Source organism: Leucopleurus acutus (genome assembly GCF_964270905.1).
Source record: "Leucopleurus acutus genome assembly, chromosome: 19".
Taxonomy (NCBI): domain Eukaryota; kingdom Metazoa; phylum Chordata; class Mammalia; order Artiodactyla; family Delphinidae; genus Leucopleurus; species Leucopleurus acutus.
Window position 1 is genome coordinate 15,185,745 of NC_139161.1, and position 17,671 is coordinate 15,203,415.

The window sequence follows — 17,671 nt, forward strand, 5'->3', positions numbered from 1 at the left end:
CAGATTCTTAACCACTGCACCACCAGGGAAGTCCCAACTACTATCATTTGAATACTGAAATTCCTGGACTGCCCCTGTAAGTTTCTTAATACTCCTCACTTCTCTTCTGTAACATTTGTTCTTTTGCTCAACTTTTTCACAGATTTCTTCAACATTAATTTTCTAAGTACTTCTACAAAGCTTTTTTGATCTCTGCTATCAGAATTTTAATGTCTAAGAGCCTCTTTTAAAAATCAGAATTATAACTCTTTTACAGTAACTCCTTCTTATTTCATGGCTGTATTATTTTCTCTTATTTCCCTGAAGTTGTTTATAATGGTTGTTATTTTCCTCTGCAAAAGATCTGTTCTCAGTTGCTCTACCCTGTTTATGTTAATCTCTACCTTTCATACATTACACGGTTTCCTCAAATATCTAGTAATCCTTGGTCAGCTGCTCACAGTTAGGAGAAAGGACTAAAAGGTTGATTATTTTCAGTATGGGACTCCTGCCCTCCACTATGCCTGGTGTCTTCTGCTCTAGAGACAGTCTCTACTTTTGCTCTCTCCAAAGAATAAATTTCTGGCCTTTGCCAAAGTTAGGGGTGAAGAGCTGGGCACTTGTCAAGCTAACTGGTTAGCTAATTTTGAGAAGGAAGTCCCAGGAACCAAGGGCTTCTTCGACTGACTTTCAACCAATCCTCCTTTCACTTCCACTTCCACATGCTGCCATTCTTGAGTTTTTTTAGTCTTTTGGAGGGTAAATCAGATTATTTTCTTGCTTTTCTCTGCTACTGAGTTTAGCATCCAGTCTACAATTATTCATGTACTCCCTAGTTTCTAAAATTGTGTTGATTTTGTCTCCTCTCTAATTCCCCTTTGCTGATCTTTTAGCAGGTTTCTGAAAGGAGAAAAAGTAGAAGTATGTGTTCATCCTATCTCTTTATTCCTGATAATATGGATTCTCATTCATTCCAACTCATTATAGATGGCTTTGTATTTTTATTTCTGTCTTTTGAATAAAAAGATACAGTAAGTCCCCTACATACGAACGAGTTCTGTTACAAGAGTGCGTTCGGAAGTCCAATTTGTTCGAAAGTCCAACACAACTAACACAGTTGGCTATATACTGCTGCTTTTATGCTTGCTTCCAGACATCCTGGGCTTGAAATAAAGAAATAAAGAGACTGTACTACTGTACTCTATACAGTACTGTAAAGTACACAAAAGCACAACCACTTGTAGAGGATGCACGTACGTGACAATATACATCAGACGTGAACTAACTTACGTGAGTGGACATGCGAACACATGTTCACATCTTTGAAAGTTTGCAACTTGAAGTTATTCGTATGTAGGGGACTTACTGTATTACAAATAAACTCTCTAAGAAGGTGAGAAACATGCTTTTATATCAGTTAACTCTCATAATGATACAGTTCCTGATGACTTCTAATTGAGATCAGTCCTGATGAGTTCTGAGATCAGGCAGCTGTGCTCAGATCATGAAAATCACTGATTTTGTTGTTAAGTTCAGCTTTTGCTACTAAAATTCAATTATACTCATTGATTTGAAAAATATTTCAACTGACATAATTCAGAGGGCACAAGGTAAATTAATAATCTCCCACATCTATATCTGTGACATTAAATAAAATTAAACTTTAATAAAAATTAGTATAATTATTTTTCTATTAATTTGTACTAATTTTGTTTTTAGGGTTATATGATGAGGGCACCCAAGGTGGCTGTTCTCTTGCTCTCTCTACATGCCCTGTTCAACAGTCCCTGCTTCACCTACACCCTACTCACATGACTGACCTTTCCTCTTAATCATAGAGCCTAATCAGTAAATGCCTGGTCTAATCTTCAGATCAGACCATCTCCACCACGATAAGTATCAAAGGGGCAGTGAGGGGTGTGCTCCTCTGCTGGTTTCCCTGGTAACCGATGAGCCAACCTGACATCAATTCCCCCTATAACTGGTAAACACCTCCACCCATCCCCGCTCCCAGGAGTGAAGACTGCTGCCATATCCTGCCCACTGTCTGCTGCACACAGGACCTTGCTCCAGACATGTAAGATTCTCATATCCATTAAACCACTGATGTCTCTGTTGCTGACTCTGGGCTCTTTCTTCTGTCTTGAGGTTGGGCAAGTACAGGGCATGCAGGCTTGCGGGGTGTAGCCCAACAAGGATTTTAAACACATAAACTCATTTTCTTTCTTTCCTCGCCACCAAGGTTTACTGAGATATAACTGACATAAAACATTATATAAGTTTAAGGTGTACAATGTGTTGATTTGATATAGTTATATATTACAATTCAGTTTTTCTCTTAATTTCTTTTTTTATATCAAAATACATGTAACATGAAAAAGTAAAAACTTATACAAATTCCTGACATTTATAATACATGCATATTATTTAAAAATGATTAAAAGTACTAGTGTAAGTTTAAATTTCCAAATCAACCTGCATATATTATTCTACTTTTTATTCTGCGACAAACAACTGTATTAAAAATAGTACAACTCTAAAACTTGGGAAGAGCGAAGTTGGAGAAAAAAGGGAACAGAATTATAGAATAAATGAACCGGGAGCTTTCACAGGATTAAAACATCACACATTTGTATATCTAAGGCTTTATTTTATTTGTAAATACTCTCAAAAAACTAAACTCAGTAATGACTGCTTGAAATTTTGCAGTATTTTAATCAGTCTGGGTTCCTAACTCTCATTCTCTTAGAGATGACTTCATTCATCCAACAGTATTTATTCAGTAACTATTATTGTATATACCAGGTACTTATTCTTGGCACTGGAAATACAGTGAACAAAGAAAACCAAAAATCTCTGCACTCATGAAACATTCATTCTAGTTTTGGATAGAGAAAACAAATATAAAGGTGATAAGTACTATAAAGAAAAATGTGGAGGTGCTAGTCCTGCAAATTTAAATGTTCCTTAGGGAAGGCCTATCTGAAAATCCACTGGTAGAGAATACTTTAACCTAGTTTTGAAGTGGTCACTTCAAAAAAACCAGTCAAAAGCCTATGGTAATAAATTTTAAACAGAAAAGGAAAGTAAGTAAGAAGATCTTAATTTTAGGTAATAATTATAAACAAAACCCATTTCTTCTGAGACAGCTAAGACGACAAATATTGCATTGATGAACTTTTAAAAGCCAGTGTGATGATACTTGCAACAAACGTTACTGCTAAAAATTTACTTTTGGTTATATTCCAAAAGTGATATCCAGACATATATACCACAATGCTCCAAAATTACTTAAAACCTTAATATCGTTAAAAAAGAGACCATTTCTCATTTTCTTTTATCCTGAATAGATGATTATCAAATGGAACTAATCAGATTGTAACATCTGAACTCCTAAATGAGAAATGAGAATATCTAAACTTGACCCAGTGAAAACCCCAGTCCTCAGATTAAGTACTGGAAAGGAATAGCCGGTATCTATTCTTTTTAATTTAATAATAAATTTGAGGAAAATTTACCTTGCCCAGAGCGGCTTTGGCGAGAGTCTACACTTGACTGTCTTCGATCCGGTGCTTCCTCGTTCCCTCCATCTGCATAAAATTAGAGCGATCATAAGCGAATAGATAATGAAATTGATGTAATATCATCCCTGGCGACATCTATATCTTAACACTACTATATCTATCATTTGTTTTCATTTCTTATAAGCTCAATCATTAAAACATTTGAGGATTTTTCATACACAAAGCAAAGGTCCTTACCCTTACTTTTGTGGGGATGGTTTACACTCCTCTCTGAAAGTCTAAAGAAAGTGAAGGTGTTCTTTCCCTACCCCCATACATATACACCCTACTTTGCATATAATAAAGCAATGTTATCTACTCTGAAGTTCATTCACAGAATTTCAATTTAAAAGCCTTGATTTAAAGCAATGTCTAAATTAATTACAGCTGCTTATTTAATCTAAAGTATGTCAAATAATCCTTAGGGCTATATATTTTACTCTAATAAAATTTACATTTACATGTTTTATGAGAGATAATGGGAAAATTACGTAATACATGAAAGAGCAATATAAATCAGAATCAGAAAAACTCAGAAATGAGGAGGCAGAAACCAAGAAATAATGAGAAACCAAACAAAAATCATTTCAGTAATGAAGACTATAAGAAATACAAGAGCAAACAAACACAAAAGGTCTTAAAAGAAATAGAAGGTAAGATGGAAGAAAATCTTTAACAAATTTTTTACAAAGAAGAAATAGATTAAAAAGGATCTGTAAGAAGGGGATAAATATTGGAGATAGGCAAAGAAGATCCAGCATAAGGATAAACATAGGAGTCCCTGAAGAAGAAAACCAAAGTGAGAGAATAGAACAAATACTGAAAGACAATAATTCAAGAAAGCTTTCCAGAGGAAAAAAAGTGGCTATGTATGTGTAATATATATAGTTATATGTGTGTATAAATACATTTATACATGCACACACACACACACACACACACACATATATATATATATATACATCTATATTTGAAACTACATATTTCAAGAGCATCATGTGTCCTACTTAATCAACTCAGATCAATGCACCAAGACATTTTCTACTAAAACTAATGGACTTTAAAGGGAAAAAGAATCCTTTGGGCATTTAGGCAAATACATCACAAGATTAATAAGGGAAAACAACAGAAGAAAACAAAATAATATATTTAAAACACACAAGGAAAAAAAATTGAACCAAAGGCTTTACAACCAGTAAAACTTACCTTTAAGTATAAAGAGTAAAGAAAAACTATTACTAACATGCAAGAACTCAAGGAATATTGCTCCCATGGGCCTCTTCCTAGCTCTACCAGAAAACTAACTTTAGGCAACCAAAGTGACTAGAGAGACATTAAATAAGGACTGGTGGTGAGCATACATATACAACTGACTGTAGAATTAAGACTAAATGAGATGTAGAGAACAAAAGTATGGACACCAAGGGGGGAAAGTGGGGGCAGGGGGGATGAATTGGGAGATTGGGATTGACATATATACACTAATATGTATAAAATAGATAACTAACAAGAATCTGCTGTGTAAAAAAAATAAAAGTTCCAAAAAAAAAAGACTAAATGAGAGTTTTAAATGGAGAGATTATAATATGTAATGGCTATAAGATCTGACAATGAAGATACAGTACAGCCAAAACAAACGAAGAAAGAATAAACAAAAAGTAACTGATTTCAGAAATCAAAATTGGTAATTGGAATGTTGTGAGACCACTGTACTTAAAAAGCAAATGAATAATTATAAAATTATTGATAAAGCAAATGAAAAATTATGGGATACTCTAATGGTATCATCTTGAGAAACAGCATTCTCTGGGTGGAAGAAAGGAACTATAGATAAAAGAATACAGAAGAAGTTAAGTAAAAACTCTTTAGTATTGAATTTATATTGGAAACATCAGTACAGTCTTACAAGTCACATGTATGTCCTAGCTCTGTCCACTTAAAACACCTAACACCTTGACTAATCAAGTAGTACTAACCACTCCTAGGGCCCAGACTGTTATCCTGAAATGCCATTCTCCATTAAAAGAAATCAGAAGTTCTTAAAGAACCAGCTGGTTTAGCAAAGGAAAAGTACTAGATGAACTTGGAACACCCTGACATATGCAACAGTAAAGAAGCTATTAAAGACAATGTAAAATTGAGGTCATGTCAAAAAAAAACCACAGTGAAGAAGCTCATCAACATTCAAGAACTCAGGGAATATTGTCCCATGGGCCTCTTCCTAGCTCTACCAGAGAACTAACTAACTAAATGTACAACTGACTATAGATCATAATGTTTTTTTAAAAAAAAAAAAAAACAAACCACAGCACTACCACACTAACTGGTCACCTTCTGAGGTTGAGAGGGGCCCAGTTCATTATCTTGAAAACTGTGGAAGAGAAAGAATCAGCAATTCATCCTACATTCCCTATATAAACTGTACTAGTAGCCAAAAAGTATATGAGAGCTCTCTCTATAAAATTATTCCAAATAAATGGGAAACAAAAGATAAAATATCACCATTTCACTAACTGCAAGTAATTAGTATCTCTGCAGCCATCGAGCATCAATGGCTAATAACATCAAAAGAGAGAAAAAACTGGACATTATATGCCTCCTAATGATAGGAACACAATTACAGTTTTGCCAAAGCAATCAAACCTGAGTCTAGTCAAACCTCTGAAACTAGCTGTCAGTTTCCAGGAAAAACAAAGAACAGAAGAAAATGCTGAATTGTTCCTGAGTGTATAATCAACAAAATACTGATTGTGGGAAATTCTACAAGTCAAACAATCCAGGTCTCTCAACAGGTAAAGAAAAAAAATAAAGTATTATGAGGTCCTAAATTATTGTGAAACAAAAATTCATTTTATGAAAAGATAAAACTATACCAGAAATCTGTGGCATCTTATATCAGGGATCAGGATGTATAAATACAGTCCTAGTCAATTTCCCTTCCTACTGATCATCTAATTTTTTAATGCAAATTTCTTTCTTCTCTTTTACTTGGGAATAAATTACAATGAGCAACACTTGTATTCAGGCCTGTCTTAAATTTTCATTTTCCACATGGATAAAATTACATACATGCATCACATTCTCTGTTTTAACATCAAAACATGCCCTTGAAGTATGTGAGAAGTAATACGAATAAAATACAGACATTTCCCCTCACCAGGATGTCTTTCTAAATAATAAAAGGAGAAAAAGAAATAAAAAAACAAGGCTTCAAACAAATTAAATTTGCACGATCTGCAGTATGTCAGCGTATCAATAAAACAACCTACAGGAAAACTACAGACAAGAAATGGTTTAAGACAGTTTTGAGTCAGCCAGCCAATGGCAAGACAAAAAGTCACCAATTTTGATACCATCATAATCTAAAATGTTTTAATTGCCTGAATTAAAAAAATTAAATTAGAACTACATTGCAGTAAATTTGAGCAATTCACTCCTCTACGACTGAAATCTTAACCATGTCTTACTCTAGTGGAGGTTAGTCATAAGAGTTGAGATTAACTCTCAGGTAAAAGTAAACAGCTAAAGATTTTTTTTTAAATAATAAACTCACCATTGACCCAAGATGGTATAGAAAGGAAGTTCAAGCTCTTTAAAAGTATCTTGTGGTATGCTATGCAATCAATGGCTCCATTATCCAAAACAGCAAGACTGCAATGATGTACAGTACTTTGCCTATTTTTGCTTTGCTTAAAACACAATTCCTTCAGTACAGACAAGACCTCCCACACATAATACATACATCTACATTTATGGACAAAACAGAAGACCTTCAGTCATCAAGCAAGTCAAGTTACTTGCATAAGACTCATTACCTCACCCTGAAGTGCAGACGGGAGAAAGGGGCTGTGTCTGTGAAGTTAGAATTTACTCATCAAGCTTGAGTTAAAGACTTTCTTCAATGTAACGGGTACAAAATTTAAAAAGACCTGATGTCCAATTTAAGTGCTAGCTTTTAAAATTAGAGCTTAGGTTTCCTAGATTTGTTCTCATCAGAGAACATTTGTTTTTTATCAGCATACTAAATTAAATCCAGCAAATAATATAAAACAATACACCTTTAATAGACTTCCTCGTCCCATTATTTAAAAGGGAAAAATGTCATAGGAATATTTACTTCATAGTGTGAACAGCTTTCAACTCAGGTCATAAATGCACTAAAATAGTCTAAGTAAAAAAAATACCAACTACATAGGGATATTCCATATTTAGTGTTTTCCTATGAAGAAATTTAAGTTAGAGAAAGTTAAAGAAAGTTAAAGAAAGTTATAAGAAAGTGCCTAATTCCAAAACAGATGTTTTCTTTCCTGCAAGTAGAAGATACTTCAAATGATTATTCTTCTCAATCCAGGATCAAAATATTACAGTTGAAAAATAAACAACTTAAGTGACCTTGAATTTGGTAGCCCCAGCCCATCTTTAGTATTCTCAGTTAAATAATGTGCCAGAATAAATATTAGATTTTATGAATTAAGATTTTGAAGTTGACTGTCTTCAATCCTCCTTTAGAAGTATAAATATATGACCTTAATAGAAGGAGTGGGAAGTATTAAAACTATATACATATAATCTATTATACATATAGATTAAAGTTTTACTATTCAGATATGAACTCTGGTCTCTTTTACTATTCAGGTATGAATCTGTAAGAACTGTATACACTTAATGCCAACAAAGGGAGACATGAATTGGAGGACATATATGGAATGTAATGAAAATGCAAAAGTATGGACCAAGAACATAAGCTAGATTTGTTTATTAGCCAAGGTCCACTTATGAAGAGGTACATACAGAAGATGTTCCTTGGCTACATATGCACGACGATAACCAGAAAAGATGAAAAGCAGCTCATCCGTTTGGTGTAGAAAAGAGAAAAGAACTACAATTTGTTCAGTATCTATTCTCTGCTGGCTATGGGGTCAGTAAGGTCTTTACAACATTATCTCATTTAATACTAATAATAATTCAATGAAACAAGTAGTATGCCCATTTTTAAAAATAAATTTATTTATTTTGTTTGTTTATTTTTGGCTGTGTTGGGTCTTCGTTGCTGCGTGCAGGCTTTCTCTAGTTGCAGCGAGCAGGGGCTACTCTTCGTTGCGGTGTGTGGGCTTCTCATTGCGGTGGCTTCTCTCGTTGCGGAGCACAGGCTCTAGGCACGTGGTCTTCAGTAGTTGCCGCAGGCGGACTCAGTAGTTGTCGCTCACAGGCTCCAGAGCACACGCTCAGTAGTTGTGGCGCACGGGCTTAGTTGCTCCGCGGCATGTGGGGTCTTCCCAGACCAGGGATTGAACCCGTGTCCCCTGCCTTGGCAGGCAGATTCTCAACCACTGCGCCACCAGGGAAGCCCTATGCCCATTTAAATGTAAGACACATTCAGAGAAGAAAAGTGACTTTCCCCAAATCACACTGCTAGTAAGTAGCAATCCTAAAATTTAAAGTGTCTGGTTTCAAAAATCTGTCTTCATTTCCAGACCCTCCACTGTCTTTTTACTATAACAAACAAATCATTAAGATGGTGGTGGTAGTGGTTTGGAACTGAAGTGAACAGAAGAGGACAGAAGTAGAGACCAATTAAGAGGCTGCTGAAAAAACCGGACAAGGATAAACACCTGGACTAAGTGAGTAGTAGAGGTGGTGAGGAGAGGTCAGATTCTGGATATATTCTGAAGGAACAGTGGAGAGAATCTGCTGTCAGAAGAGAAAGATACAGAAAGAAGTCAGGGGTAATTCTGCTATTTGGGGCCCAAACAATGGATCTGCAACTTACTGAGATAGGAAAGACTGAGAGAGAAGAGGTTTGGGGATGAGAAGAGTATATGGAGCTCAGTTTTGGACATACTAAGTCTGAGATGCCTAACAGACAAATAAGCAGAGATGGACATACATATGCCATCATTACATAAATCACATTTAAAGTGTATGACATTCCCACAAACTGGAGAGGGACAAAATGGTTCTAGTGACAAAATTGTCTCCATCAGAGAGAAAAACTCTTCAGTAGGATTTTTTCACAGCCCGCCATTCACTGCTCTGAGGAGTTGCCTTGCAAATGTCCATTACTGCTCTGCTCAGTCACACCCTAGGACAGCTCTAGCCCTCATTACTCATTTGTAATAAAAATAATACCTTGCATTTAATGTGCTGCTTATCATATATATGATATGTCATAAAACATTTATGATATATTTATTTACATTTAATTATAATTTAATAATTTGATATATGTATTTTATAATGTACTGCTTTATCAGGTATGTATATATAGTACATTAAGTTCATGATAATTTGATACCTATCTGTGAAGTAAAGAATTAACCCAGCAGCCTTGAGTTACTCAAATCTTGTACATTCTCAGAAGGGCTTACTTGTATAACTAGCCTTTGGCTGGCTCCTAGGAACTGAGGTCTTAGAATGTTCCCTATGCTACTAACTGATTAGGGCACTGTGCATGCTTGAGGTCTTGAACCACATTATACCAGCTTGTGTGGACAGTGTGTATAAAAAATGTGATTTATGATGAACACTTGCTTTCCTTCTGGGGGGTCTGAAGTTTCAATAACTGCAATCAGCACTGAAGTTACCCCAATAAAAACCCTGGACTTTTAGGCTCAAGCAAACTTCCCTGGCAGAAAACATTTTGCATGTGTTTCTCCAGTTCATTGCTGGGGGATTTAGTATGTCCTGTGTGACTCCACTGGGAGAGGATTCTTGGAAGCTTATACCTGGTATCCTCCAGCTTCTGCCTGATGTACCTTTTTCCTTTACTGATCCTGCTTTTTATCCCTTTGCTGTAATAAACTATAGCCTATTAAATAAATAAATAAATAAAGTGTATGACATTCCCAAGGAAGGGAGTACAGACAGGAGAGAGACAGAGAGAGAGAAAAGAGGTCAGAGGTGTAAGCCTTGGGGCTGAATTCAACATGTCGAGGCTGCAGGTATGAGGAGAGACCAGCAGACAATAAGAAGTAGTGGCCAGAGAATAGGAACAAAACTAGAAGAGTAGAGAAGTCAACTAAAGAGTTTCATGGAAGGGAAAAGATCAGATGTTGACAGGTCAAGTAATATGAAGAGTGAGAATTGATCACTGAATTTGTCAATGTAGATGATTTAGTATGGTCCCTGTGGAGTGGTAAGGGTAAAACCTGATGGGATTAAGTTCAAGAGAGATTAGAAAGAGCTTCTGAAAAAGGTCTTGTCTCTCCCTAGACATGGAAGATAACACATGGAGACCCTGGATATTCTGACTGCCATCTTGTAAACACAAGGGAAATAAACTATGGGATAAAGCTAACACTATGAAAATTATGGCAGAGAGACAGAAGACACTAAGATCCTTGTTGACACTGAATTACTGACGAAAGCTACTCTTATCTCTGGACTAGTTATATAATCGAATAAATCCCCTTCATCATATAAACCAGAGGTCAGTAAACTAGTCCATAGGCCAAATCTACCCTGACGCCTTTTTTTGGACAGCCAGTGAGCTAAGAATGGTTTTTACATTTTTAAATAACTGAAAAATAGTTTAAAAAATAGTATTCTGTGACAAATAAAAACTGTATAAAATTGAAATTTTAGTGCCCATAAAGTTTTATTAGAACACAGTCATGATCACTCATCTACATACTTCTGTGAAATTGATACAGTAATACCCTATTGAGTTGTGGGGAGAAACAAATGTAGTAATATAAAACACAGCATGCCATCTGGCACTAAGTAAACACTTATTAAATGATAACTGTACTCTTTATCTATCATCATCATGATCAACAACATCCTTTCACCAAAAGATGGCTTAAATGTCATTTCCAATCTTCTCTATAAAGACTTTCTGGAGGCCTATCAGAAAGAATTAAATGTTCCCTCTTCTGTGCTTCCAAAGCATATTATACATATCTGTTTTATAGTACTGCCACACTGTATAATAATTATTTATACGACTATCTCTGGACTGTAAAATGTTCTAAGTGTGCCTTTGAAAGCCTTTTTCATATTGGTATTTTCAGTGCCAACTTGGGAGTCAAAAGGTATTCTTTGAAAAGAAAAACAACAGTTGAATTACTTTTGTCAAGAGCCAGCTCTAAAATTAATGTATTCATCAAATTAAGTTCAAGGAAAAAACCAAAAAGTGGTATTGATATGGTTTGAGATACAGTTTTAGGAGTTCAGTGTTCCTCTTTTCTTATCCAAACTATTTCTATGAAAAGAAAAGATGAGCGGCATCATTCGAAAGCACTATGACCTTATCCACCACATCTATCTCCATGATCTTTATTTATCAATAAAAATTTTCATAGGGAATCCCAGACCCACCTAAAAGTTTATTTAGTTCTTAAGAAAACATATACAGAGTTTCTTTAAAGAGAAAAGGAAGCATTCTACACCAAATAAAATATACTGATTAACATGCCATCAGTACTACAGCTAACACTTTTCAAAAGTATACTATAAAATATTTTCAAAGTTTGCCAGAATATAAAACTGCCAAGTTCACAGGTTTTCATAGACCTAGCTTGTATACTCTAAATTAAAAAAATAATAACTTCTCTATGATAAGTTATTAATTTGTCTTTGCCTAAGGCATCCAAAATGTCCTAGAAAGTCTGATCTGTAGCTCAAGAAAAGTTCTGCTAAACACAGAATGTTCTGATTCTCATGATGTAGCTAATGCATCAATGATGATGACTAATAACAGGCAAACGAGGCAGACTTGCTAATTGTAAATGGAGCAATCACCAGTAATAATGTCAGTAGTTTAAAAGTTGATTACTATGCTTTCAAGGTGCACAATGAATATACAAAATATCAAGCCTAACACTGAGTTAAATTAATAGAGTAACTCTGTTAAAAACAAAGGTGTCTACAATTATATATTTTTTGCTTTTTTTAAAAAGTAAACTTTTTATCTTAGAATAGTTTTAGATTTACAGAAAAGTTGCTAAGATAGTACAGGGAGATCTTATAAACCCTAAACCTGGCTTCCCATCTTAGATTAGTCTAGTCATTTGTCCAAACTAATCAATCAATATTATTATTTTAAAGTCCATACTTATTTAGATTTCCTCAGTTTTTATCTAATGTTTTTTCCATTCCATGATACCGTATTACATTTAGCCATCCTGTCTCCTAAGTCTCCTCAGACTATAACAGTTTATCAGACTTTCCTTGTTTTGGGTGACCTTGACAGTTTTGAGGAGTAATGGTCAGGAATTTTGTAGTGTAGAATGTCCCTCAGCTGGGTTTGTTTATAATGTTTTTCCCATGATTAGATTGGGATTAGACTGAGATTATAGGTTTCGGGGAGGAAGACACAGGCAAATTGCCATCCTCACCATATCATTTCAAGAATACATACTATTAATAGCATGAAACTAGTTAAATAAATATCCTATGTAACTGAAAAGGAAAAAGTGAAGCTCAAGCCTTCTTAGACTGTGCCAACATTAATGAAAAAAGTTGTTACCTACTTGGTCTTTACTATGTCAGGCACTATGATAAATGTTTTACGAATTTATGTAGTTCAATTCTCAGTAAAACCTTATAAGATGGGACTTCCCTGGTGGCACAGTGGTTAAGAATCCGCCTGCCAATGCAGGGGACAGGGGTTCGATCCCTGGTCTGCGAAGATCCCACATGCCGTGGAGCAACTAAGTCCATGCGCTACAACTACTGAGCCTGCCCTCTAGAGCCTGCGAGCCACAACTACTGAAGCCCATGCACCTAGAGCCCGTGCTCCGCAACAAGAGAAGCCACCACAATGTGAAGCTCATGCACCGCAACGAAGAGGAGACCCCATTCGCCGCAATAGAGAAAGCCCGCATGTAGCAATGAAGACCCAATGCAGCCAAAAATTAAAAGAAGACAAAAAACAAAAAAAACCTTATGAGATAAATATTAGTTTTCTTTTTACTACATCGGGAAACAGGAGTTGAGACTTTAAGCAAAAATGGTCACAATTGTAGAGTTAGGAAGTGCAGGACCCAGGATCTGAAATGGCCTGATTCTAAGACCTGTTCTCTTCTCCATTCTAGGTCACCTCCTTGCAAAAGGGAATACAGTTTATTCACATCTATATACAAACATACCATGACATGTTAAGGAGCTCTAACAATATGGTTGTAGGATATAAAAAAAAAGATGAAAAAATTCCAAGGTGAATTTGAAATAATCTCTGATTTCAAACTTCTTCCCCTCAAACTGGGTACTCAGTATAGCTCACTTAAATTCTTGAGCTTGATCTAACAGTTTTCTCCACATGGAGTTTCCTAGTAAGACAGATATCTCTACACATAAGTATTTCTTAGATTCATAGAATGACAGGGCCAGAAGGAATCTGGGGTTTCTTTGTTTTTGTCAATTTATTATTATTTTTTTAACATTCTGTGAAGTTGAAGCTTTAAAAAAAAGTCCAGCGCAGCAATTTATAATAGTTAAAAATATAACCGAATGTCAACAATAACTGTATATATACACACACATACTTTATTTATATTTAGTGTTCTTATCTGTTGAAACTGGATGCTGAAGAGCATACACATGGGTCTCAATCTTGGCTGCACATTTGAATGATCTAGGAATCCAGGGATTGTGAAAAATCCTCAGTGCTCAAGCTACTCCCCCAGATCAATTAATCAAGAATCACTGAGAGTGAGACCCAGGCATGAATATTTCTTTAGAGCTCCCTGGATGATTACAAATTGCAGCCGAAGTTGGGAAACGTTAGTAGAGATTAAGTGGTGCTGTGATACAGTGATGAACTGAATCCACCTGAAATTTTCCAGTGCTAACAGACAGATGCTGTAAGTCAAAGATACTAACTACAGAGAAGGATATGATCTCTCAATTGAGGACAAAGATTATATTCACAGGTTCACTCTCTGATCTCTTCTGTTTATTTTTTATTTTAATTTACTTTGGTGACTTGCGCAGAGGGTTGTAGATTAAACTAGGATAGTAAAGTGGAGAAGAGTTTAACCTACAGTTAACTAGTCTGAATGTACATCTCTGTACTGGGCTTGATAAGTTACATTACTGAGATGATTATTTCATCTATATGTGAAGTTTCCTAAGATTCTAAAATCTAGAATAGCCTCTGCTTCTTTCTATTAACCTGAGTCTCAGAGAAGCCACAGCTTCTGAAGTATGAGAAGGGCTGTTCAGAAACAGTACCATATTTTATTTGCAAAGACAGGAGTAAAAGAACATAGTGCATTTAGGGAAATTCAAAGAGTTTGGTATGGCTAGAGAACAGAAAAGTATGGGGAAGAGGCAGAACATAAAAGTAGAGAAGTTGGCAGAGGCAAAATCATAAAAATCAAGAGGCAGAATCAAACGGCGTAATTACGCTGATCAACTTGACCTTTATCCTGTTAAGTGTGGGGAAGAAAATGAAGGGCGTTAAGCAGGGAAGGCGCATGATCTGACTAGTGTTCTGAGAACATAAACTTGGCATGTGTATACAAGTTGGCTCTATGGGGTCACAGGCTAAAGGGAAAGAGATCGCTGAAGTAAGTCCGCAGGAAAGGAAAGCCTGAGTAAATGCATTAACATTAAGAATAAAGAGGAAAAGGTAGGTTCACGGACTATTTGGGACTTAGAAGTACAAAGACTTTGTAGCCGGCTAAAAGAGCTGTTTCTAATAACTATCATCAATTTTCTTTCCCTTTTCTTCCTTGAATCCACTCCTATCGGGCATTTGCCCACACCACTGCAGAATATTCACACTTACCAGCATCGCCTATAAAGTCCATTGCTAAATCCAATGGTTATTTCTCAGTTTTCTTATTTTTTGACTTATCAACAACATTTGATGCAGTTAATCATTCTTTTTTCCCTGAAGCTTTGTCTTCACTTAACTTCCAAGACACCACACTTTCCTACCTCTGTGTCTCCTCCTTCTCAGTCTCCCTGGCTTGTTCTTTTTCATCTCCCCCATCTCTAAATGTTATACTGCCCCAGGGCTCAGTTTTCTAATCTGTACTCTTTGCTGTGTACATTCCCTTGGTTATCTCAAACAGACCCAGGGTTTTATGTTTCATCTATATGCTGATGATTTCCAAATTTATATCTCTATCTGGACCTTATCCATGAACTAATTCCGTATTTATAGAGTTACCTACCCTACCTCTCTACTTTGAATATCAAATAAACATCTCAAGATTTAATGTCTTAATATTCCTCCATAAACCTGCTCCTCTCACAATCTTCTTCATCTCTGTAAACAGCAACTCCACTCTTTCAGTTGCTGCTCAAGTCAAAAACCTTGGAGTCATCCTTAACCCATCTTTTCCTCTCACACTGCACAGACAAACCAACAGTAAAAGCTGTCAGCCATACATTCATAACATATCAAAACTATCTCTCACCCTTTGCTACTGGTCCAAGCCACCTTCACCTACAACCTGGTTTCTCAGCCTCTGCCCCAGCCTGGCTTCAATCTAGTCTCAACAGAGCAAGCAGAATGGTTCTGTGAAAACACAAATCAGACCATGACATTCCTCTCCTGAAAACCCTTCAAAGATTTCCCACCTTAATAAGAGTAAAAGTCAAAGTCCTTAGGTCAAGGCGTTATATGATCTAACCCCCATCCCCTCTCTGACTTCACCTCCTACTACTCTTGCCTCTCTGGCTTCTCTCTTGCTTCTGGAAGCATACTGGTTCCCCTCACCATGCTTTAAACACTCCAAGAATATACCCATATCAAGACCTCTGCCTGGAATACTTTTCTCTCAGATATCAGTATGGCTTGTTGCTTCATCTCCTTCAGGGAGACACCTAAATGTCCCCTCAGTAATGCCTTCCCTCACCACCCCTATCTAAAACTGTACCCCCCCACACACACCATATTTACACAGATAGACTTTTTTCTCCCTTCCCTGCTTAATTTTTCTTAGTAGTTATCACTAACGTATTCTACATTTTGCTTATTTATCTTAATTTTGGCCATGTTCTCCACTAGAATTTAAGTTCCATGAGGGTAAATAATTTTGTATTCACTGTTCTATCCCTCATCCCTCATGCCTATAACAGTATCTGACACATAATAGGTGCTCAAAAAACAGCTCCTGAATGAATTAATTTGCATGAGTGAAATGAGTAAAAGGAAGAAATTCTAAGGATGCCTTAGAATTATTGATTTGAGAATTCCACTGCACTGATTATAATGTCATTAACCAAGACAGAGAATAGAAGATGGGAGATTGGGAAGAAGAAAAAATAAGCCACTGTAACCAAGGAGTCAATTAAAATCTGATTTGATCTTCACCTCTATTTAGAGCCTCATCAATTTCTAGATCTAGAACCAGGTGGAGGAAAACATGAACAGCCAGAAATGAAATTATTTAATCCCTTGAAAACCAAATTAGTCACTCTCAAATAAGAGTTCTGTACTGATTCTCAATTCTCAACCCAAATATTTATGTTCTACTTTAAAATCCATTATTCTATTAGGGAGCTCCTCATTCATCTATCTGCGTGAAAACTGGAAAGCTCCATCTACATGACAACTGTTCTTTGCAACGTGTATTTGAATGTCTTAAATATACTTCAAACTCGAAATATCCAAACGTGAAATTCTGACCTTCCCCTCACCCTTCAGACCTGATACTCTCTATCAGAGTTCCCCATCTCAATGAATTCATCACCAAATACTATTGATTTTCCTTCTTAAATGTCTCTTGAATCCATCCTCCCGACTCCATATCCAACCTGTATCCATTCCTATATTGATTCTCTTCTAAATGTTTATCCACAAAGCATCTGAGTAATCATTTAGAAATGCAAATCTAGTAGTTACCCCATTTAATGTTTAAAATGTTTAAACGATCTCCCATCAGAATAGATGAAAATTCTTAACATGATCTATAAGGTTCTACTTTTCCAGCTTCATTTCTAATTAGTTCTTCCTTTGTTTTCCTAATACTGGCTTTCTTTCATTTTCTGATCTCTACTCTCAGGATACCTAGAGCAGAAACCTAAGAAACAACTACTATATACTTGTGGAGTCAGGATAAAATGGTTTTCATCCAAAATTCCTGCCTTCATATATGAGGATAAGTTTCAAATGCACTAGTAATAGAGAATTTTATGTCATATAGCTCACAATAAAATAAACCTTTATATTT

General features: G+C 35.9%; 1 protein-coding gene across 1 annotated transcript in view; it reads right to left on the minus strand.

Moving 5' to 3' along the window:
- TANC2 (tetratricopeptide repeat, ankyrin repeat and coiled-coil containing 2) overlaps window positions 1-17,671 on the minus strand; it is a gene marked incomplete at its 3' end in the record, with an annotated part of 353,474 nt that overhangs the window by 261,765 nt on the left and 74,038 nt on the right. Inside the window, exon 3 of the mRNA XM_082861750.1 lies at window positions 3,498-3,569. Within this exon, the coding sequence (XP_082717876.1) occupies window positions 3,498-3,569 (72 nt within the window). The remainder of the gene's footprint in view (window positions 1-3,497; window positions 3,570-17,671) is intronic.